Consider the following 14739-nt stretch of genomic DNA (forward strand, 5'->3'; position numbering starts at 1 on the left):
AGGAAGGGATGTGTATGTCCAGGTTATGGGGTAAATGAATAGGAAACATGCAGGGGGAAGAATCCAAAGCTGGGAGATTTAGGACCAAATCTCCTATTAAATAGAATTCATTGACAGGTATGAATTAGCTTCCCAGCTGCTACTGTCTTCAAAGACCTATAACACAAAAAGCCATCTCCCAGCCTACACAGAGAGCACAGGCTTTGATGCAGATAAATAGACAGACAGGTACCGCAGTTAAGTGGGCTCAGGAGGGAAGGAGAGGATGTAAGGGTGCCCAGGAGATTTTGGACTTCTGGTGGCTCCAGGGCTTTCCTGCAAAAAGGCTAAGAGAGGACTTCTGAGACAAGGGTGTGGGGCCTGGCTTCTGCAATGCATTAGATCTCGCTATGAAGAAGAGTCTTGGGCAGGTGAGAGGACCAGGCTGCCAATGGGGTAAGATGAGGCACAGCCTGACAAGTGCTGCCTTCCTAAATGTTTTTAGTTAACAGCCTTGACTTCTTTCTATATGGGGTGCACCAGAGTGAACACTGATAATGTAAGTGCATTTGTTTCAAATGGCATCTAGTCCTTGGAGAGGTAGCTTTGAACAAACTCGTGATAAAAAGCTCCAGGTGATGACAGGTATGTAGATGAGGTGTAAAGGGAGCATGATTGAGCGGCCACTTCTGCCAGGCTTGGGTGATGCAGGAGGTCAAGGTGGACACTGAGGAAAAGGTAGACAGGAATCATAGCATGAAAAGACTTGTATGTCTAGCCAAGGGGTTTCTGTCCTGTATGCAATAAAGGAGTATTCGGCGAGGGGGAGGTTCATGATCAAATTTGGAGTTTAGAAAGATCCCTCCAGCAATAACATGGAGAAGGAACTTGGAGAAGTGCAAGACTAAAGGAGGAGAAACCAATGAGTCCGTAGTCTAGGACCAAGCTGGTGAGGATCTGATTCGAGGTAGAGATGATGGGGTGGAGGGCAGGGATCAGATTCAAGAGATGTAAAGGAATTATAATGTCCTCAGATGACAATAAATGAGTGCATACCTGCTTACATGAATGAATGAATGAGATGTGGACAGTGAGAGCATGGAAGTGGAGGATGCATTCTAAATTGTAGCTTGATTGACAGGTGCATCATGTGACATTCACAAACAGGGAACCAAGGGAGGGAAGCAGATCCAAGTGGCAAGATAAGGAGTTCAAGTTAAAGAGCGATACAGTCTTAAGGATATCTTCCTCCTTTTCAGCTTCATAATAATATTTTAAGAAATTAGAATCGTTTAGTGTTTCAGGACTCCTGGGGTGAGAACATTTGAAGTTGTCAATCATTAACAATCACAGTGATGGAGTATGCTTTGACACCACCTCCTAGTGGCCTAGCCCAGTGCTGAGCACACAGTAGGGAAGATAGAATAATCACTGGTCTTATTTGCCAAGGACCTGTATCTTAATTCCATGTCTGTCTTAGCGGCAAGACATTTAACTCCTGGGCACCTCAGTTTGCTCTTCTACCACATGTGAAAATGAATAAAACCTGTTCTGTCTACTTCTAATTATGGTTGGGAGACCCAAAAGCAGTGCATGAAAGTGCCCTGTAAGCTTCGTTCAGCCACATCTGTGGAAGCAGTTGATGTTATTATACTCAGTAATAAATTGATATTTCATAAATCACTTTGATGTGGGTGACATGAGGCTGCCAGCCTCCTCTCCCAGGCAGTTAGGGTCCAGGGCTGAGCATGGAGCAGAGAGGATCAAAGGCTGAGGCTTGGGTGAAAGCAGGCAAGAAATGAGGGACTGCTTGAAACCCCACTGTTAAGGGGATTAAGGATTTTAAACACCACTGTTAGGAAGCAGAGCCAGTTCTGGAGTGAAGAGGCTGCAAATAGGGTCAGTTATAACCCAAATGGGTGCAAGTGTTAACAATTTGGAGAGATTTCAGAGGTCACAGAGGTGTTGGGGTGACACCTTTTATAAGTTGCCTGTGGCCCTGGTGGGAAGGGAGCTGTTAGGGTTCTTGGACTACCTGGGGCTGAGGGCTTTATGCAGACGCCGGAGACAACCAGCCACCTTTGTGGCGTCATCTGGTGGGCTTCAGGAAGGCCTCCGCACACTGCCTTCCTCACTACCTGCTAACGATCCCTGAAAGTGCATGAAACATGCGTTCCTTGAGCTATTCTATTATTACTTCTAATAATACTAATAAGGAGTCTGTATCATACTTCCAGTCTGCACGGAGCTCTCCTATAATCTTTTTTGAGTCTCACAATGGCACAGTGAAGTCTTATTTCCCCCATTTTAAAATGAGGGAACTTTTCTGATTAAAAAAGAAAAAAATAAAGAAATTAAAAGATTTTTTTTAAAAGATTGGTTTTTGGAATGTGGGCTTTCAGAGAGGAAAATCTAGGTCAAAATACCCACAGACAGTGTATGATTTAAAATACTGTGACTCCAAACCCATACCTACTCTCTCCAGCACAGTTATTCTCCTAACCATTTAATTAAGCCCAAAAGGCAGCTTTTGGTTTCACTGATTTTTCTAGATGCCAGGGACACAGCAGTGAGTGAGACATTCCATTCTACCTTCCAGGAGTTCACAGGCCAGTGGGGAAGCATTTGAGGCTCAAATAATGATGACCGTGGAGAGATTTTACTAGGGGTGGCTGAGGCTGCTGGACAGCTCTCAGCAGAAGTTGGCCAAGTTCACCAAGCTGCATTCGACTGCCTGTTTCTCTGAGCCATCTTAGCCACACAAGCCTGCAGTTATGCTGCATTGACTTCTAATTCCTTCCCACCTGCTGCACCCTGGTACTTGCTGTGACTCCTTTTCTGGGTTCTTCATGCTGAACAGATGCAGTGTGAGGCAAACCTCAGCTCTCTCATGTTCTCAGTGAAGTGCTCAGTTTTGCCTGGCACACAGTTGGTGATCAGTAAATTGTAGTAGTTATTATTAGAATTATTGCTTTCTTGTGATTATTCATGGTTGGAAGATCTGGAACTTCAACTAAAGGCTTCTCTCGCAACACAAATAGCCAGACCAAGCAATTAGCATCTTATGGTGACTTTTTTTTTTTTTTTTTCGAGATGGAGTCTCTGTTGCCCAGGCTGGAGTGCAGTGGCACCATCTTGGCTCACTGCAACTGCCTCCTGGGTTCAAGCGATTATCCTGCCTCAGACTCCCAAGTATCTGGGACTACAGGCAGACGCCACATAACCACGCCCAGCTAATTTTTGTATTTTTAGTAGAGATGGGGTTTCACCATATTGGCCAGGCTGGTCTCGGACTCCTGACTCCAGGTAATCCCCCTGCCTTGGCCTCGCAAAATGCTGGGATTACAGGCGTGAGCCACCGCGCCCGGCCTATGGTGACTTATTTAGCAAAACTTTTCCCATTTGACAAGTAGCTAAGAGTCACCTCTTGCCAAACAAGGAGGAAGAGGAAGGTGAAGCCTCCAGGCCAGATCTTTCCTTTTGGCAGGGCCCAGCAGTTCAGGGGGACCAGGAAAAGGAAGGAGATTGGGGCAGTGCACCCACTTTGGTGACAGTGGCAGCACGGAGGATGGATTGCACTTGGACAGAAGAGGACTCCCAGGCCATGAGTGCCTGTGTGCCAGGCACTTCTCATGGATTACCTGTGCAAGGTAGATGCTCTTACCCACACTTTACAGGTGAACACATCAAAAGTTCAGAGACCCACCTGAAATCAGCTAGCCAGTATGTGGCCAAATGAGGGTTTGAAACCAGGACTGTCTTATTTCAAAACTTGTGCTCTTCCTAATACATGCTACTGTTTCCTGATGTGATTGCCACATTGCACAATGCCAAGGGGCACCATTCACAAGGTCATCAGTATAAATGGCACCTGGGAATTGAACAGTATAGTGGCTAGGTATCCCAAGATCAGAGGCATGATCTCCATTAAATAGCAGCTATTGCAGAAGAGAAATGATGAGGACCTAACCTGGAGGGGTTGGAAAGGAAGGGACATTTAAGAGATAGATTTGACAGAATTGGCAGTTGAATGGGTGTGGAGTTAAGAAATAAGGGAGTTGAGGCTGTCTCTGAAGTTTCTAGCTTAGGTGCCTGGGAGAATAGTAATGCACTTATTGGTTAGGAAGGCAAAGGGGAAGGGGCTGTTGGGCAGAAAACATCACGGAATGCCACTTCCCCTGCTTACCCATTTGGCCTGGGTTAGGAGATGAGCTTGATTTAAGGCCACCACCTGGACCTGTGCTTTGGTTTCTTGCTTTTCTACTTATAGTCAAACTCAGAAACTTAATCTGGGCCATTAAAAGTTCTTGTGCTTTTAGCTGTAGTTGACTAACCTGGTCCTGTCCCCAGGATTGACTAAATCCAGCCCCCAGTGATGGGACTTGCCTGCTTAGCCCAGCTGAACATGTCCCGAGGGCCCTTCTTCCCCTAGACCTCCCTTGCAGAAGCTACCCACAAGGTCTGCCCAGCCTTTCCCTTATCCCTCCATGTTCCCAGACACCAGACACTAAAGCTCTACATTTCTTGGCACCAGAACCTGTGTGGTATAAGGCATGGTCGGCCCCTTGCAGCCATGGTAATCTCACAGTTTCCTCTCTTCCTCCAACAAAACTACCTGAGCTCTAGGACCTCCACCTGTCTGGGGCCATGCCCAACTCAGCCCCCACTCAGAGCCTGTTCTTGCTCCCTGGCCCAGGCGATGAACAGGCTGTAGACCCATAAAGCTTCCTGCAGCTTGCAGCAAATGGATGCCTGTTTGTAAACCAGGACATTGGACATCTGCTGCAGAAAGTGAGGGGCGCCCTTCCAGATAGCTCTCAAGCCATTATCCATGAAGCATTCCTTCATCTCAGGGTAACATCTGCTCGTATCCACTTGTGGCTCTGACCTGACCTTCAACTATAGCTATTTGGACCCTTACGTACCATTGTATACACAAAGATTTGCACACATGTATGCACGCATGCACACACACACACACACACTTAAAAATGTTTTTCATGTGAAAGCCCAGTGATGATAAAGCAAGCTGTCAGGATTTTTAAAAAAAAATACAATAATGCAATTCACAGAGGACAGTCAGTGGTTAGCACAGCTTCTACTCATGTTTTTACACCTTCTGGAGGTGTGACAGGATGTGCTTGGTGTTAGAGTTGGCCACAGTGAGACCCCAAGGCATTAAGATGTCTTCAGTCAACTGTCCTCAAAACAGCATTGACCAAACAGCTTTTAGGTACCAAGCACTCTCTAGATGCAGTGTGAAGTTCAAAAATGAGGCAGACATATCTTTGCTTCCTGGAAACACACAGCCCCCTGTAGAGAGAGGCCACATGTGTGAACAAAGTGCAACATGGGGTCCGTCACAAAGCCACCCACGCTTGGAGTAGTAGAAGACCTGGTCCTGGTCTCTGCCCCACCACTTGACTTTACCAGGTCCCATTTGCTCTGTTCTTCACCCTCATTCCCTGGTTTGGGACAATGGGAGTTGACTCCTGTTGGGAGTAGGGACCCTCAGGATATCCCTTCTTGGGATATTTATAAGAAGAGGATCAAGGTCCCCATGAGAACCTGTTCCACCCGAGGGACTGTTCCTTTCTGTCATCGTATGAAGGTTACAACCAGCCAGGCAGTGTGGCTGGGGCGGGGTTGGGGAGGTACAATGGGAGCCTAAGTGAGCCAGGTGTGCATTCTTAGGTAGGGCTTAAGATGGGTGGGCGGCGGAAACCAGGTGAACTTTAATCCCTTCCATTCCTGAAATGTGTTAGTTTTATGAAATATCTCTCTCTGCAAAATGTCTCCACCACTTGACTTTGGATTTCTAAGAAATGTTTCTCTGAATAGATGTAGAGTAGCATTTCCCAGATTGCGTTCTGAAGCACGCTACTGCCAGGCACTCATGGATTTTGGAGGAGAAAAAAAAATCCATGGTCCTGGTTTGTTCCATGGTCAGTGTGTTTGGGAAGTTCAGGGTTAAACAAAATTAAACCAGCTGCTTCACTGCTGGACTCTTTTCAACCTTTAATATGCTAGTGATTATTATGAATCTTGAAAAGGCAGATATAATATGCATTGTTTTCCAGCCTTATCTGAGCATGGAACATTGTCTTCATGAAATTTCTGTTGGTGTCGCCTGGAAACCTAATGCCCTGAGGAACACCCTGAGAAATACTGGCACAGAAGATGTTCATTGTTTGTAAACTAGTGGTGGTCAGCTATTTCCCATATTCCTTTAGATTAATAGTCTTCAATAGCAGCAGGAAAGTCTTAAGTTTAGATAAAAAGGAGAATTTCCTTACTGTAAGGATTCTCAGATACTAGAACCTTAGAGTGTCATGGGAAATGGCAGTAAAAGAATGTGCCCCTCCCCCTTCCTTGTCCTTCCACAGGCTATCCCATGAGTCATTATAAATAGAATGAATTATCAAGGAAGCTTCTGGAATCTTTTTATCTTAAGGGGCCTTTGAAAGTTGCATATAATTGTGGGATAAGAAGGTAGGAATAAAAAGGCAGGAAGACAGACTGGCTGACTTCTGGGTAGACTGTCTCTAAGTGTCTGTAATTAACTCATTCATTCTTACTCCGCCCAGAACATGCATTTGAAGGGAATACCTTTCTAACTTAGGTTTCCAAGACAAGTGGAACTGAAGAGGCAGAGAGCCAGAAGCTACCCCAGATTTCATGGTGGTCTTTCAGTAGCTGTCGTATTTGCCAAATAGGAGGCTAAGCTTTACATGCATCTTACTTGTTTCTTGAAATAACCTATAAGGTTGCTAATATTGTTTCTTTTTTAAAAAACAAGGATCTGAAGCCCAGAAGGTTACATACAGACCTTGCTTAAAGTCATACAGCCAGTATGGTAAGGAACCTGGAGTTGAACACCAAAGCCTGAATCCACTATATCACCCCAGCTGCCACTGTGAATCTGTGGACATCCAGGGCCTCAGGGCTTCCTTAAAATGAGCCTTCATCCATCAGGCTATGTGTGTGGGGAGAGGATGGAGTTGGGCTGATGTGTCTGCCCACAATGATAAGGAAGCCAGGGAAGAGGACATTTTCCAGCCTCTGCCAACCATGCCCAGCCAGGCCCCTTGGTTTGCCCACAACAGTCTGGCTCTGCCCAGTCACAGCACCGTTGCCAAATGCATCTTCTTCTCATTAGCCATCTGCCCCCTTGTGCCTACCGATATAGCCCATGGGCAGCTGCCCTGTTAGAGAGATAGGAGATAATATCAGTGTAGGAATCAATACATTCTCTGGCATGTCCTTGTTCTCCTAATGGGAATGTAGCAGGATCCAAAATACACTTAATCCTTATCCAAATCCACTCTGTCAGGCATTGGTGGCTTCAAAGGAAGCTTGGTACCTCCAGTTTGCACGTGTAAGCTAATGAATCCGGGCTCTGGGCAGGTGAGCTCAGGCCTACAGCCTGAGGCCTTGGCAGTGTCTGGAGCTGTGTGGCAAGGATACAAGGGCGGCACCAGGGGCCTACAGCAGCTACGTCTTCAGAAGAGGAGACTGCCTGGAGGAAAGCAATCTTTCTGCCTGGCCAGAAGGAAAGCCTAAGGCGCTTGCCATCTGTCATGTCAGGCTGAGTGGCTGACGGGCTAGTCCTGGGGTCTGGAAGTCCTGTGTACCCCCAGGGTGTGGATCTGTGTGCGAGGCACTTGGAATGAACGTGCAATGAATGTGATTTTTGTGTGAAAAAGTGGCCTGACACACATTTGAAGGCATCTTTCCAGGAGCGGGGATCAGTGAGCTGAATAATCTATACCCTCTTGACTGGTTTCGCTGTACAGGGCCCAGGGAGACCTTGGGGGCTAGGGCTCGGAGCTCAGAGGAGGACACTGCCCCTCTCTATAACACTAACTGTCCTCGGTGCACTCGCACCTGCAGGCTAACACGTGGCCCCACCAGGGTTATTGCGTGAGGATCATGGGTTGCAGGGAGAACTCCTTTGAGCTTCTAAACGTCACTGCCTTAGATGGGGTTTCCCTGACTGTGTCATCTAAAGTAGCAGTCCCTCACCCCAAGTCCCATCCCCATAGCTATACGAAATGATGATGAATTTGTTTCCTTACTATCTGCCTCTTCCACTAACTGCAAGCTTCCTGAGGGCAGCAAGTGTGTCTCTCTCATCCATATCCTCCATGCCTAGAACCGTGTCTGCCACATGATAAATGCTTAAATGTTTATCAAGTGAATGAAAAAATTAGTGGTAAATGAAGGCACCACCCTACCCGCAAACCTTCAGGTTGAGGTTCTTGGAAAGCAAATTTGGTTTTGGCATTCCTCCGCTGACAGTGCCCTTGGGTCCCATCACACATAGGACAAAGGGCACATTCCCAAGCCTGGCATCCTGACTCTTATGGCCTGGACTCTGCTGACTGCCCCAGCTTCGTTTCTCACCATCCCTCTCCCAGGCCCCCTTGTATCCAGTGTGCTAACCCACACTTCAGGTGTATAAGACTTAGGGTCCTGCTGGAAATGCAAGCTCCTGGGCCTCAGCTCCCCAGATTCGGATTCAGGTAGTGTTAGGGGGGGTTCAGGAGTCATCTTTTTTTTTTTTTTTTTTTGAGACGGAGCTTTGCTCTTCTTGCCCAGGCTGGAGTGCAATGGCACAATCTTGGCTCACTGCAACCTCTGCCTCCTGGGTTCAAGCGATTCTCCTGCCTCACCCTCCCGAGTAGCTGGGATTACAGGAATACACCACCACGTCCGGCTAGTTTTGTATTTTTAGTAGAGATGGGGTTTCACCATGTTGGTCAGTCTGGTCTCGAACTCCTGACCTCAAGTGATCCATCTGCCTCGGCCTCCCAAAGTGCTGGGATTACAAGCATGAGCCACTGCGCCCGGCCCTATCATTTTTTAAAAAGGAACCTGGTTGATGCTGATGGTAGAATCACACTTTAAGAAGTGATGTCTTCATCAAAGTACAAGCACACCATGGGCAGTTCACTGAAAGGGCCATGCACTTTCTCAGCTCTGCCTTTATATACCTGGGGATTTCTAGCTGGAGTAGCCTTTGACCACCCACAATTCTCCACCCAGAAAATGCCTATATATCCTTCAAGACACAGCTCAAGCATCCCACCTCCCATGGAAAAAACCCCATGTGCCTAGTGCTGCCTCCACTAGGCACATGGCTTTTTCTTTCTCTCTCTAGCTAGTGCATCTTGTATATAATTTGTTTAGAGATCATTCTGCTATTTTTTTTTCCTCCACCCTCCACCATCACAGTGTTAACTCCCAGAAAATCTGCTCTCATTAACTCTGGACCCCTAGGTCCCAACAGAGTGTCTGGTGTTCACTGGACTAGAATTTGGTACCCAGATGTGTTCTACCAATGTCCATCCCTCACTTCACCCCTTCCTAACTATGTTCTTATTTCTGATGCTGGGTCTTTCCAGGAGTTCTCACTCCAGAGAATGGACAGCCTTGTGGATGATCGTGTCAACATCCTGGGATTTTCCATTTTCAACCAATCCCATGCTTTCTTCCAAGAGTTTGCCCAGAGCCTCAACCAGTCCTGGCAGGAGAACTGTGACCATGTGCCCTTCACTGGGCCTGCGGTAAGTACCCGCCAGAGCTCTTCCTGGTGCCCCTTGGCCTCTGCATATTGCCCCTCGGCCTCTGCATATTGCCCCTCGGCCTCTGCATATTGCCCCTCTGTGGGCCAACCCCTGGGCAACACATCTTCTTGGAGTCCAGCCGTCTCCCGCTCTAGTCCCAGCTCAGAAAGGGAGGTAGAGAGGTGTAGGAAGCGGTTGCAGGGGATGAGGTTTGGGAAGCAATGAGCTGTAGACAGCAGGGAGGGGGCTGTGTGTAGGCACTGGATTGTCACTTAGTGATGTCTGCAAGTCTTCTGTGGCCAGACTCTCAATAATACCATTGCTGAGAGCTGCCTGAGTTTAGGATCCAAGAATCGTTTGGAAGGGCCTTTAAGCTGATCTACTCCCTCATTTTTCAGATAAGGAAACTGAAGCCCAGGCTGGAATGGGATGTGGAATGGGGATGTGGGGGTCTTGTTCAAGGGCAAACATCGAGGCTGTTGCAGAGTGGAACTAGACCCCAGGACTCCTGGCTCCTGGTCTGGTGCTCTGTCCACCCCCTGGCCACTTCCTGCATCGCGGCTCATCTGGAGTGGCTCCCTTCTGCCTAGTCCCTGTGCTTCCTCTCTGCAGTTCTGGCCCCTTCCGACATGTGTGATGGGAGCAAACCTTTCCATGGCCATTCTCCACTGAGTTGGATATTCTTCTCCATGGGGCAGGCCAAGAATATCTGCTTGTGTACATTTGTTAAAAGGCAAGTTCTCAGGAGAGTAGGATTATGTGGCTTTTTATGCCCTGTCCTAGCCCCATTATACACAATATTTTATTTTTAAAAGCCCCACGAGGCAGCCCTTGTGATGCTCACCCCAACTTCCTGAGGCAGCTACTATCAGTATCTCCATTTTACAGATGATAAAACCGAAGCCCAGAAAGGTTAGGCAAATAGCCCAGGGTCACACAGCCAGTGAGCAGAGGACCAGGATCAGAACCCAGGCCGTATGGCTTTACAGTTTATATTTTTAACCTCTTTTCCATTCTGCATCTCTCTAGGACTGTCATTTCCTTGCCATGCTGTACTGTAATTGAGCCTGGCTAGATGGGAGTACAGTGATGCATGCGTAATGACATTTTGGTCAGCGATGGACAACTTATATGACAGTGGTCCCATAGATGATAATACCACATTTTTCTTGTCCCTTTTCTGTGTTTGGGTATGTTTAGATATGCAAATACTTACCACTGTGTTACAGTTGCCTACAGTATTCAGTACAGTCACATACCATACAGGTTTGTAGCCTAGGAGCACTACACTATCCCATATAGCCTAGGAGTGTAGTAGGCTATAGCATCTATATTTGTGTAAGCACACTCTATGATGGTCACACAATGAAGAAATTGCCTGATGATGCATTTCTCATCATGTGTCCCCATTGTTAAGCAACACATGACTGTAGTTACTAGGTATTTGTTGAATGACTGAGTGAGTGAGTGAGTCAGGTGGAATGATGAGTTATAGATAGAAAGAAGTGGAAAAGTATTAGGTCTAGGAGGTGGCAGTGGAATTGGGTACACTCCTGGAGTGGGAAATTCTCTGGTGAGTTTTTAAAATAGGAGTGATGCCTGTCTCTGATAAGACATGCCCAGAGGCAAAGGCATATCTAGACGTCTACACACTTGGCGTCTAATTAGTACTTGGCCAACACGGTGACCTTGGAGGCAGGCTGCGGAAGCCAGGGCCTGGACTTAATGACCTTTCACAAAACTCTGTGCTTTTATGATCGTGCAGCCTCGTGGACATCTTAGGAAGGAAGGGGTAGCTAAGGAGGTCAGAGCTCATGGAAAACTCAGGAAGCTTTGATCCAGGGAGTGGGACAGGAGGAGCAGGTTTGAGAAACAGAGTTTCATGCAGGTTTATGGAACCCATACCAACAAGATATTTTAGACCTAAAAGAGGCAAAAATCCATGGGAAGGACTGGGGAGGGCAGCTGAAGGAAGGAGTCATGTCCGTTAAATGGTTTAAGGGACAGAGAGGGACATCTCAAAGCACAGTGTCATGTGCAGGATCAGACTCGACCCCTAGCAGCAGTGCAAGCCCTGTTCTCCCAGCTGAGTCTGCTGTTCTTACAGTTCTCATTCCAGTATTTTTATTTATATTTATTTATTTATTTATTTATTTATTTATTTATTTATTTTTTGAGGCAGAGTCTTGCTCTTTCACCCAGGCCGGAGTGCAGTGGCGCTATCTCAGCTCACTGCAAGCTCCGCCTCCCAGGTTCACGCCATTCTCCTGCCTCAGCCTCCAGAGTAGCTGGGACTACAGGCGCCCACCACCGTGCCCAGCTAATTTTTTGTATTTTTAGTAGAGACGGGGTTTCACCGTGTTAGCCAGGAGTGTCTCGATCTCCTGACTTTGTAATCCGCCCGCCTCGGCCTCCCAAAGTGCTGGGATTACAGGCGTGAGCCATCATTCCAGTATTTTAATAGGTGCTGACAAACTTGAAAGGCTTGCAACACAATATCAAGAAAGGAGAAAAAAAATCTGTCTCTTTCCCTTCAACCCAAGCCTCACCACATTTGGCATCTGGCCTAGTGAAGTAAATGGTCCCAGGCTCTATTTCCTCATTCTCTCTGAGGGTATCTGCCTTTGCATTGTGCTCACGTTGGCCACGAGCAGACAGATGAGGGTCCTTCAGCTCCTAGTGGGCTTCTTTGTAAGGATCCAGCACAAAGGCCAGGAGTGCCTTTCACAGAGCTGTGGGTCAGTGCTGCCATGGTCAGATGGGCTGAAAAGACCACTGGCCTTGGAGTCACAGAGCCTGGAGTCAAATACTGGCCTTGACATTTTCTCACCATGTGATCTGAGGTAGTGACGTAACCCCCGTGGGCCTCAGATTCTTTTTCCATAATTTTAGGTGAATTATGCCTGGCCATCTTAGAGCATTATTGTGAAGATGGAATCAGATATGATTCTATCTTCAATTCACAATCATTCATTAAGTTAATATAACAACCTATATATGCCAGATGCTGGAATAGGCATTATTAAATATATCAGGTAGCTTTTGCTACGTAAATACTGTGTAACAGCCAACTCCTAAATCTCATGATACACAATAAATATGCATACAATACACATTTATTGTATGCGTACACATTTATATAGCCCGTGGACCTGTGGGTTAGTGAGGGAGCAGCTCGTCTAAGCTGGCTCAGTTGGGCAGCTCTGCTGCTCTGGCTGAGATCTCTCAGCATGCATGAGTTGGCTAATCCAGACTGGGCTTACTTGGGGCCAGTACCTCTCACTCTTCCTCTGGACCAGCAGGCCAGCCCGGCATATTCTTATGGTGATGGCAGAAGGGCAGCAGAGCGAGTGGAAACACAAAGACCTCTTAGTCCTAGGCTCCCAGAAAGGCACACTCTCATTTTCTTGGCAAAAGAAAGTCACACACACAAATTCAATGTTAGGGAGTGAGGAAATGTACTCTCCCTTTTAGAGGAAAAAAATGCAAAGGCACATGGTAAAAAGTCTGAATACCTGAATACAGAGTGTGTCTTAGACCATTTGTATTGCCATCAAGGAATACTCGAGGCTGGGTGATTTGTGAAGAAAATTGGTTTATTTGGTTCCGGTTCTGCAAGCTGTACAAGAAGCATGGTGCCGGTATCTGCTTCTGGTGAGGGCCTCAGGATGCTTCCATTCTTGGTGGAAGGCAAGGGGAGGGGGCGTATGCAGCTCACATGGCAAGAGAGAAAGCAAAAGAGAGAGGGGAAGAGGTGCCAGGCTCTTTTCAACAGCCAGTTCTTGTGGGAACTGGAGTGAAAATTCACTCACTGCTGTGAGAATGGCACAAAGCCATTTGTGAAGCATCCACCCCCTTTATCCAGCCCACTCGGGTCACTGCCACGTGAGACTTGGGACCAAACAAACCATGGCAGAGTAGGATGAAGGATTGGCTCCATCACATAGTCACACAGTGAAGATCAAAGCCACTGCCCTCCGGATGTGCCATACAGGAGCAGGGTTCACCTGCACCTCTGGGAAGGTGACTCCTCGGCGTATGTTACTCTCATGGAAGCGGAGGAAATCCCCTGAGTTCTTCCTGCAGAGGTTGGGGAAGGCTTGCCCAAAGAGAGGGAAGCCAGTAATTCACTGCTTTTCTGTGTGCAAAGCACCAGGCATGGTCCACAGCATCCCAATGGAGCAGGGGCCCTGTGCTGACTTGCTCAGTGGACTGGAGAGGGTGTCCTGTCCTGAGGATGCCACCCAGGGCCGTTTAAAAGATAGACACCCTGACCTCATTTGTCTCCTTCCCAGTTCAAGGTCAGACCTCCCAAGGCCTCAGCATCTTATGCTCCCCAAGAATGCTTGGGGGATATTCAGTGAGTGGGGGTGTTCTCTGAGGCTCTCTTGGTGCTGCTGGCGGAAAACGAGAGTAAAGATGGGCTGAGCTGCACCGGCTCAAGGCTGTCTCATGGGACCATGCGAGGGGCATCCATGTGGGCCTCAGGCCTACAGCTGGTCCTTGTGCTGGTCAGATTCTGCGTCTACTTTAGTCAGCTTTCTCTCAGCCAAGCCCCTTTGGTTTTCTTGCCAATAAAATGGACGAGTGTTCTTTCTTGCTGAGGACAGCAGGGCGCCCGCCCCACTGGGTTCACCTCGGCACGGAGCTGAAGACTCCTGTAGCCCTTCCCATGAAATTATCCTGCCTTCTCCTATTTTCCTCCTCAGGGCATCCTCGTAACAGTTAAGAGTGGTCATGTAGCCCTTTTGGACAAGTGGGGAAACTGAGGCACGGAAATGCTGGATGGCACATCAAGGGTCCCCCAAGGTCAGCACTCCAATATAACCTGGAGTAGAACCTACATCTGTCTCCCAGTGCCAGAGAACCTTCCAGCTACTGCCTCCGTGGCCTCTGAGAGGGAAGGGAAGGTGTTCCGGACACTCTCACCTCAGCGCGTGGAAAGGAAGCTCACGGCAGCAACAATAGCAACACACCTCTCTCAAGGCTTCTCACTTTAGCAACTAGCTTTTGAAAAGTGGTGCCTCTTCCTGTCTCTTTGGGGGCTGAGAAATTCACAACACAAACAGCCCAGCTCTTTTGTGTTCTGCGGAGCTGGAAGGCGAGAGGGAGTCAGTTCCAGGAAAAAAGCCTGGTTCTGTCCCCGCCATCGAGCGTTCTACAAAAGCTGCAGCTCCAGCCCCAGTGGGGA

The 14739-nt window shown here is 47.7% G+C and overlaps 1 protein-coding gene across 12 annotated transcripts in view; it reads left to right on the forward strand.

Moving 5' to 3' along the window:
* Positions 1–14739, forward strand: part of GRIK4 (glutamate ionotropic receptor kainate type subunit 4) — a 472259-nt gene that overhangs the window by 337614 nt on the left and 119906 nt on the right. For all 12 annotated transcript variants that reach the window (XM_054525265.2, XM_024255906.3, XM_054525260.2 and 9 more), the window contains one exon: positions 9387–9548. In XM_054525265.2, the coding sequence (XP_054381240.1) occupies positions 9387–9548 (162 nt within the window). The remainder of the gene's footprint in view (positions 1–9386; positions 9549–14739) is intronic.

The sequence above is a fragment of the Pongo abelii genome, chromosome 9, assembly GCF_028885655.2.
Source record: "Pongo abelii isolate AG06213 chromosome 9, NHGRI_mPonAbe1-v2.0_pri, whole genome shotgun sequence".
In the NCBI taxonomy this organism is placed as follows: domain Eukaryota; kingdom Metazoa; phylum Chordata; class Mammalia; order Primates; family Hominidae; genus Pongo; species Pongo abelii.